The sequence below is a fragment of the Gouania willdenowi genome, chromosome 13 (genome assembly GCF_900634775.1).
Source record: "Gouania willdenowi chromosome 13, fGouWil2.1, whole genome shotgun sequence".
In the NCBI taxonomy this organism is placed as follows: domain Eukaryota; kingdom Metazoa; phylum Chordata; class Actinopteri; order Blenniiformes; family Gobiesocidae; genus Gouania; species Gouania willdenowi.
Window position 1 is genome coordinate 27,041,262 of NC_041056.1, and position 9,175 is coordinate 27,050,436.

The 9,175-nt window shown below is 37.1% G+C and overlaps 2 protein-coding genes across 2 annotated transcripts in view; both read right to left on the minus strand.

The window, feature by feature from the left end:
• Positions 1 to 2,379: 2,379 nt before the first annotated feature.
• LOC114474666 (homeodomain-interacting protein kinase 3-like) lies at positions 2,380 to 3,113 on the minus strand. Its single transcript, XM_028465098.1, has 4 exons — positions 3,079 to 3,113; positions 2,833 to 2,956; positions 2,584 to 2,703; positions 2,380 to 2,496 (listed from the first exon to the last, which is right to left on the minus strand). Exons 1-4 carry the CDS (start codon positions 3,111 to 3,113, stop codon positions 2,380 to 2,382), a joined length of 396 nt encoding a protein of 131 aa, XP_028320899.1.
• Positions 3,114 to 8,745: 5,632 nt separating this feature from the next.
• LOC114474667 (homeodomain-interacting protein kinase 3-like) overlaps positions 8,746 to 9,175 on the minus strand; it is a 3,617-nt gene continuing 3,187 nt past the window's right edge. Inside the window, exons 9-10 of the mRNA XM_028465099.1 lie at positions 8,950 to 9,069; positions 8,746 to 8,862 (exon numbers count right to left, since the gene is read on the minus strand). Of these exons, the coding sequence (XP_028320900.1) occupies positions 8,746 to 8,862; positions 8,950 to 9,069 (237 nt within the window). The remainder of the gene's footprint in view (positions 8,863 to 8,949; positions 9,070 to 9,175) is intronic.

The following is a 9,175-nucleotide window of genomic DNA, read 5'->3' on the forward strand; positions in this document are numbered from 1 at the left end:
AACCTATAAAACCATGTACCCCCTTAGTCCTCCACACTTAAAAAAAACATAATAATGTAATGTCATATGCAGTTTAGCCCTACAAGGGAATTTTTCTCAGAATTTTACCTATCCTGTTGAGGAGTAATATATAATGGAAAAAAACAACAATAAGAAAACATCTTATTCAGAATTATCACTTGTTTGATTCATCAAATATTTTAACCTACTGGCATTTTTAGTAATAAACCTATTTCTTCTTTGTTTTAGAAAAATAAGTTGACCAAACATGTATGTGAATTTGTTATGTTGCTGCTGTTTTTATCCTGCAATACGAGCCAATGCAACGACATTTCATTGTTATCTGTACTGTAAAGTTCAAGTTTGAATGAAGTTTGAATAAAGAAAGTCTAAGTCTTAATTGAACGTATCGCAGTAATACAGCATATTGATCACCCTGACACTGTAAAATACAACTCACTACAACTTAAATAAGATGGATGAGCCAATGTTTGGCTGAATTTGAGTGAATCTGTCTTCAATCGTTCTCCACGTTTCTATTTTTCTGTTCACATTCACACACGTAGGGGTCTACATGGTGGCAAAATACATCAAGGTCTTGATAAAACATTTGTCCAGTGCAAACAAATGCAGCTTTTGCCATATTTGCAATTTTTTTGACAAGATTCTTTCACTCTGATGTTTCCATGCAGGAAAATACCAACAAAATTTGAAATAAGATCAAATTGTTGGTTAGCTTTTACTGAGGCCAAAAGGTTTCATAATTCCAGGGGATCTATTGGGGGATTTACCATACTGTTACAGAATGGCACAAAGTGCACAGCCATGTCCAGCTCATCATGCCAAACAGGGAGATCTGCTGCACCTGTACAGTTGAGCACGGCTGTGAGTTGTTGACAATCAGCTGGACTGGAGTACATAAGGAGGATTTTCACTCTTGATTCAGTTGCTGTGAGAAGTTGGACTCAGAAGGTTTGGCATCATGTGCTGGTCTTCTTTAAAGCTTGAGTTTGACTGTGAATAATTCATCCAAGTAGAGAGCAGAGGCTCTTTATTATTTTGATGTGTAGTTTCTTTTTAGATCACCCATCATCAACCCTTTTAATTATTTTTGTACTGTGCTGATCTTTTCAGTAGGAAAATGATTATGGACAGAGTCAAAATTATAACTACTGTTAATTAATCAATAATATTTTGTCAGATTTTATTCCATCAGGAATGTTTTACCAATTCTAAATATATGATCTGTTATTGTATCAGTGGCGTTATTGTTGAAGCATTGCATGAGGTGAATAGATGGGACAAAGGCCACATGGACCTCTGGTAACCATAGGAGGAAGCTGAGATCATGCTACCATGTTGGAGTTTGGAATTAGTTTTTCAGGCTGACATGTATTGGGCAATGCCCAAACCCCTAGTGACATATAAAAACAAAGCCCATTTTCATTTCTATCCAGGACTTTTAGCAGCTCTGCAGAACATTTAGCACACTACAATGTCAGGTACTTCCCCAAAAAGCTGAGAAAAACAGTTTGAGAAAGGGGTCAAAACTATGAAAACATTAACAAAGCAGGTAAGTCATAAATGTTTATTGTAAAAATGTCGCTAAATTATGCTAATTGCATGAGAGAGGATACTCGGTAATGCAATCTTTGGGTTAATATGCCACAATTTTATTTAAAACAGGGTATACAGCATCCCAATCCTCAGGCAAATGTGCCTCCATGAGTCCACATTTGCCGTTTTCATTAAATTAGGGGTACTCGGCATCCCAGTCTTCGGGTGAATTGGTCTCAACGAGTCCAACGTTGTAGTTTCTATGAAAAACGGGGTACTCTACATCCCAGTTTTTAGGTGAATGTGCCTCAATGAGTGCAACTTCGTAGTTTTCATCAAAAACGGGGTACTCGGCATCCAAGTCTTTGGGTGATTGTGTCTCAATGACCTGTGCCTCGGTTTGACTAGAGGAAAAATTGAAAAAGATTAGTACAGAATTCAAGAGAACAACTAGTTGATTTCCATGTGCGCGAATGCTTAAACAGTGCAGTTACTCACTGTTCTCTGCTGTCTGGCTCCTGGCTCAGGTATGACCCCGTAATGTAGGGATGCTGAAGAGCATCAGTGGGAGAGATTCTCTCTTCCCCATCCATATTCAAGAGTTCTTTCAGGAACTCGATGAAGGCCTTCCTGTCTTCTAATGTCTCACTGTCCCATAGTTCAGTCATCTGGATTAATAAAAATATAGAGCGTTAGGTCAATACACAAGTTCATACCTCTCTTGCTCATGTTAACAAAAAAGAAACAGTGAGTAAATTCAGCTTATAAACGCATGTCTGAAGTAGGTTACATTTTAAAGAAGAGATCTCTAAGTATTTGAACTCAAATATTATAGAGAACACTTACATAGAGCAGGTCATCTAATGATGACAGATGTGGACGATATTCGGGCCACTCCTCAGCTTTTGTTCTGTTCCTAGACTTGTACTCTTCTGGTGTCTGAGGAAACACAATGACAATAAAAGGGGTTTACAATACGTTTAGGGCAACAATCAAGGTTCAACAACAATAAAAACTATGTTTTACCAGCAGCCTCCATCTTGTGCCCAATTCATCCACCTCATGACAAAAGAACTTCTTGCTGTAAATGCCAAAGTGGAGCTGGTGTTGTGATGGCATTCCCAGCATCTCCACCATGCTCTGCATCTGCAGAAAGAACACAGTTGCACACATTAGGGGCAGGTCGTCAAGACTATCTATACCTGTGTACATGTGAAAAAGAGAACGTAGGTAAATAAATGATTGGAGGGATGATGTATAAAAAAGACGACCTACCATGAGGTATTCGCAGTGGGCAGGAAAGAGATTGTCATTAAGGAAGAGGAATGCCAGCGTGCAGCCCACTCCCCACATGTCAATGGCCCCCGAGTAAGGAAGGCCAAGACAAATCTCTGGGGCCCTGTGAAGCAAAATTAATGAAATACACTTTAGAACTCTAAATCTTAGCATTAAGTACCAACACTATAATAACACAGATTTGTTACAAAAACCCAGTAGTTGTTCAGGGTGACACCCTCATACCTGTAGCCGGCTGGTTGAAGTCTGAGCCCGGTCATGGCGGCAGAAATGGGATAAGCCACTCCAAAATCAATTAGCTTTATGCTAAATGGACTTTCATCAATGTTGACCATCATGATGTTGTCTGGCTTGATGTCAGTGTGAATGATTTTTACAGCTTTGAGTCCCTGTAATGCCACCATCAGCTGCAGGGACACAATGAGAAAAGGATGAGAATGGAGTTCCTCTTATGGAGCTGTTTAAGCTCAGGTTTGAACTCATGGCTTTCTTAATTGATCAGCAAGTAATGAAAAGATTCATACCTGCTTTGCAATAGGACGGATGAGGTTGACATTTAATGAACGGACCAGGTGGAGCAAATCCACGTCCAACAGCTCAAAGACGAGGCACTTATAGCCCAGGTATTCAAACTGCTCATAAAATGTCACCAGATTGAAGTGTTCAGCATTCAGAGAGCTGATGGTCTTCAACACTGACAGCTAGAGGGGAAATAAAGGACAATTAGATCATCTTTATCACTTTACCCCAAAAATTCATAGTTAAAGTTCTGTTGAAGGCACCAAACACTTACTTCTTCCTCCACATTTTGAAAATACTTCTTCTTTAGGATTTTAACTGCCACCAATTTGCTGTTGTTGTGAGCACGACACTTGGCAACTTTCCCAAATTTACCTTCTCCGATACACTCCAGGATTGTGTACTGAGTGGAGGGGCTGTGGAGGACATGGCCTACCATTAGAGGATGTGCTGTCAAAGTGGATAGACAGGGCACAAGGTTAGTATTCAGTATTTTAACACTAATAATCAATCAAAGAAGGAAATCTTGTTCTGTCCTGTCACTTCTAAAGTTTGTGCTAGAAAAAAAGCTCAAAAGAAAAAGTCCTGAGTAACAAGGGCATCAATAGAAACGTAATGGTAAAAATATCAAGCAAGAATAATAATAAAGTACGGAGACTTCAAAACTAGTTAAGAACAGTATTAGTACTTTAGGTTCATTTGTCCATACTTAATGTATGCATGTGCAATATAGCAAACAGTTTATTGATGTTATTTGAAAGTGAACGGTTGTCTAACTGCAAGATGATAGAGAACCCAACAGTATCTACTTGTAGTTTGATTTTAAAGAAAAAGCAGGCCTGCAAATCCACTATATATGTGAAGTCCTGTCCCTCTATTGACTGCATGTGTAGCACATCCTAATTTTCTGTTGGTACACTGAGCATTTTATTTTGCTGTAAAAGTTATTAAAAATATTTAGGTCAAACACTCTTATATTTTGTATTACATGCACACACATCTTTGGCTCTGAAAGCTCCCACGAAGTGTTCCAAACATATTTTCTATAGATAATCTGTAATTCTTTAAGGAAATCTAGTGATTCCTTCACTGACTACAGTGTTTTTTTTAAATTTTATTTATTTATTTTAGTACATTACAATATCTCCTCATAATTTGTCTGTAAATTCTGTCTTACCTGTAGCAGCCATTCCTCACTCAGGTCTTTACTATTTAACCTTTCAAACTTCACAAAAAATGCTTGTTTTACTTGTTAATACAAAGATACTCAGAGAGCTTTTGCAACTTAACCACTTGCAGTGAGAGAAGCAACTGACATTCTAAAATTGTTTGGTTCTCTTTCATCTTGCTGCCACAGCAACCGTTCAACTTTCAAGTTATGTCAACAAACTGTTTCCTATATTGTACATGTATACATACAGTGTGAACAAAGTAAGTTAATGTACACAAATACTGTACTTAACTAATATTTTCAAGTATATGTACTTTACTTGAGTATATTTTTTTGAGATAATTTTTACACTACATTTCTATTGATGCCCTTATTATTACTCAGTACTTTTTCTGTCCTGTCAGCTTAGTTTTTTGCAATTGCTTAATTTCTGATAAAGAGTTTCAGTAGATTCTATGATACATTTAGTCTGTCACACTCATCATTGCGTTCAGTATTTCAACACTAAGACCCACACAAACATGGAAATCACATCTTGTTCTGTCACTCCTAAAGTTTGGATTAAAATAAAAATAGCAGGCCTGTACACACCTTTGGCTCTGAAAGCTCTCAAACTGCTTCAAACAGAATCATCAACACAAGATATTAAATTTGTTTTTGAAGGAAAATATTCTTTCAATATTATAACCACAGTTAATGTGTTTTCTAAGGATAATCCATACTTTTGTTTATTTTATTTTTTTTGAAAGAAAATCTAGTGTTTCCTTCAATGACTAAAGTGTTCTTTTATCTTAGCAGATTAAAATTAATCATCGTATTTTGTCTGTAAATTTTGTCTTACCTGTAGCAGCCATTCCTCACTCAGGTCTTTACTATTTAACCTTTCAAACTTCACAAAAAATGCTTGTTTTACTTTTTGATACAAAGATACTCAGAGAGCTTTTGCTACTTAACCACTTGCAGTGAGAGAAGCAACTGAAGATTCAGTTTTCTTTGGTTCGCTTATATATTGCTGCCACGGCAACCGTTCGCTTTCAAGTAACGTCAACAAACTGTTTCCTATATTGTACATGTATACATACAGTGTGAACAAATTAAGTTAATGTACTTAAATTTTGTACCTGACTAGTATTTTCAAGTAAATGTACTTTACTTGAGTATTCATTTTTGGGGGATAATTTTACATTTCTACTGATGTCTTTATTACTCAGTACTTTTTTTATTCAATCAGCTTAGTTAGGGGGCCCCGAGCCCGTCATCCTTCATGACGTACTTCCACGGGCTCCTCGAAACCTGGGGGCAGAGTCGCACATTAAGGCTTGGCCCCCTTTAATAACTGCTTGCAGTTCTAGTTATTATTATTATTATTATTATTATTATTATTATTATTATTATTATTATTATTATTATTATTATTATTATTTTCTTTTTTTTTCACTGGCAATGTTTACATGGGAGTTTTCATTCCTCTTTAATTCAGAATAAAAGTGAAATCATCTTTAAACATTTAATTACTAATGCAAATTGTATTCCAAATTAAACTTAAATCTGAATTAGGTGGCTGGTTTATTCCAATTTAAATTCTGATTAAATAATTCCTCTATCTTGTATTGCATTTTTACCCAACCATAGTAAACACACTGACGAAACAGGGAGTGGGTTTTAACCTCTAAACCCAAAGAACACTATAATAGGAAAATAGTTGAGCAAAAACAACACAGAAAATCAGGTAACCGGGACTCGAACTCGCAACCCTGAGCATGAAAATCCAAAATATTACATAGGACAGTGGCTTCAAACTTTTCACAGTCCCGTACCACTTCAGACATTTAACCTATAAAACCATGTACCCCCTTACTCCTCCACACTTAAAAAAACATAATAATGTAATGTCATATGCAGTTTAGCCCTACAAGGGAATTTTTCTCAGAATTTTTCCTATCCTGTTGAGGAGTAATATATAATGGAAAAAAACAACAATAAGAAAACATCTTATTCAGAATTATCACTTGTTTGATTCATCTAATAATTTAACCTACTGGCATTTTTAGTAATAAACCTATTTCTTCTTTGTTTTAGAAAAATAAGTTGACCAAACATGTATGTAAATTTGTTATGTTGCTGCTGTTTTTATCCTGCAATACGAGCCAATGCATTTCATTGTTATCTGTACTGTAAAGTTCAAGTTTGAATGAAGTTTGAATAAAGAAAGTCAAAGTCTTAATTGAACGTATCGCAGTAATACAGCATATTGATCACCCTGACACTGTGAAATACAACTCACTACAACTTAAATAAGATGGATGAGCCAATGTTTGGCTGAATTTGAGTGAATCTGTCTTTAATCGTTCTCCACGTTTCTATTTTTCTGTTCACATTCACACACGTAGGGGTCTACATGGTGGCAAAGTACATCAAGGTCTTGATAAAACATTTGTCCAGTGCAAACAAATGAAGCTTCTGCCATATTTGCAATTTTTTTGACAAGATTCTTTCACTCTGATGTTTCCATGCAGGAAAATACCAACAAAATTTGAAATAAGATCAAATTGTTGGTTAGCTTTTACTGAGGCCAAAAGTTTTCATAATTCCAGGGGATCTATTGGGGGATTTACCATACTGTTACAGAATGGCACAAAGTGCACAGCCATGTCCAGCTCATCATGCCAAACAGGGAGATCTGCTGCACCTGTACAGTTGAGCACGGCTGTGAGTTGTTGACAATCAGCTGGACTGGAGTACATAAGGAGGATTTTCACTCTTGATTCAGTTGCTGTGAGAAATTGGACTCAGAAGGTTCGGCATCATGTGCTGGTCTTCTTTAAAGCTTGAGTTTGACTGTGAATAATTCATCCAAGTAGAGAGCAGAGGCTCTTTATTATTTTGGTGTGTAGTTTCTTTTTAGATCACCCATCATCAACCCTTTTAATTATTTTTGTACTGTGCTGATCTTTTCAGTAGGAAAATGATTATGGACAGAGTCAAAATTATCACTACTGTTCATTAATCAATAATATTTTGTCAGATTTTATTCCATCAGGAATGTTTTACCAATTCTAAATATATGATCTGTTATTGTATCAGTGGCGTTATTGTTGAAGCATTGCATGAGGTGAATAGATGGGACAAAGGCCACATGGACCTCTGGTAACCATAGGAGGAAGCTGAGATCATGCTATCATGTTGGAGTTTGGAATTAGTTTTTCGGGCCGACATGTAATGGGCAATGCCCAAACCCCTAGTGACATATAAAAACAAAGCCCATTTTCATTTCTATCCAGGACTTTTAGCAGCTCTGCAGAACATTTAGCACACTACAATGTCAGGTACTTCCCCAAAAAGCTGAGAAAAACAGTTTGAGAAAGGGGTCAAAACTATGAAAACATTAACAAAGCAGGTAAGTCATAAATGTTTATTGTAAAAATGTCGCTAAATTATGCTAATTACATGAGAGAGGATACTCGGTAATGCAATCTTTGGGTTAATATGCCACAATTTTATTTAAAACAGGGTATACAGCATCCCAATCCTCAGGCAAATGTGCCTCCATGAGTCCACATTTGCCGTTTTCATTAAATTAGGGGTACTCGGCATCCCAGTCTTCGGGTGAATTGGTCTCAACGAGTCCAACGTTGTAGTTTCTATGAAAAACGGGGTACTCTACATCCCAGTTTTTAGGTGAATGTGCCTCAATGAGTCCAACTTCGTAGTTTTCATCAAAAACGGGGTACTCGGCATCCAAGTCTTTGGGTGATTGTGTCTCAATGACCTGTGCCTCGGTTTGACTAGAGGAAAAATTGAAAAAGATTAGTACAGAATTCAAGAGAACAACAAGTTGATTTCCATGTGCGCGAATGCTTAAACAGTGCAGTTACTCACTGTTCTCTGCTGTCTGGCTCCTGGCTCAGGTATGACCCCGTAATGTAGGGATGCTGAAGAGCATCAGTGGGAGAGATTCTCTCTTCCCCATCCATATTCAAGAGTTCTTTCAGGAACTCGATGAAGGCCTTCCTGTCTTCTATTGTCTCACTGTCCCATAGTTCAGTCATCTGGATTAATAAAAATATAGAGCGTTAGGTCAATACACAAGTTCATACCTCTCTTGCTCATGTTAACAAAAAAGAAACAGTGAGTAATTCAGCTTATAAACGCATGTCTGAAGTAGGTTACATTTTAAAGAAGAGATCTCTAAGTATTTGAACTCAAATATCATAGAGAACACTTACATAGAGCAGGTCATCTAATGATGACAGATGTGGACGATATTCGGGCCACTCCTCAGCTTTTGTTCTGTTCCTAGACTTGTACTCTTCTGGTGTCTGAGGAAACACAATGACAATAAAAGGGGTTTACAATACGTTTAGGGCAACAATCAAGGTTCAACAACAATAAAAACTATGTTTTACCAGCAGCCTCCATCTTGTGCCCAATTCATCCACCTCATGACAAAAGAACTTCTTGCTGTAAATGCCAAAGTGGAGCTGGTGTTGTGATGGCATTCCCAGCATCTCCACCATGCTCTGCATCTGCAGAAAGAACACAGTTGCACACATTAGGGGCAGGTCATCAAGACTATCTATACCTGTGTACATGTGAAAAAGAGAACGTAGGTAAATAAATGATTGGAGGGAT

Excerpts from the sequence above, each read along its gene's own strand:
- LOC114474666 (XM_028465098.1), bottom strand. The coding sequence starts at position 3,113 with ATGACCGGGCTCAGACTTCAACCAGCCGGCTACAG. Across the intron at positions 2,957-3,078 it reads CTTCAACCAGCCGGCTACAG|GGCCCCAGAGATTTGTCTTG; the intron begins GTATGAGGGTGT and ends TTTGCTTCACAG. Across the intron at positions 2,497-2,583 it reads GCACAAGATGGAGGCTGCTG|ACACCAGAAGAGTACAAGTC; the intron begins GTAAAACATAGT and ends GTGTTTCCTCAG.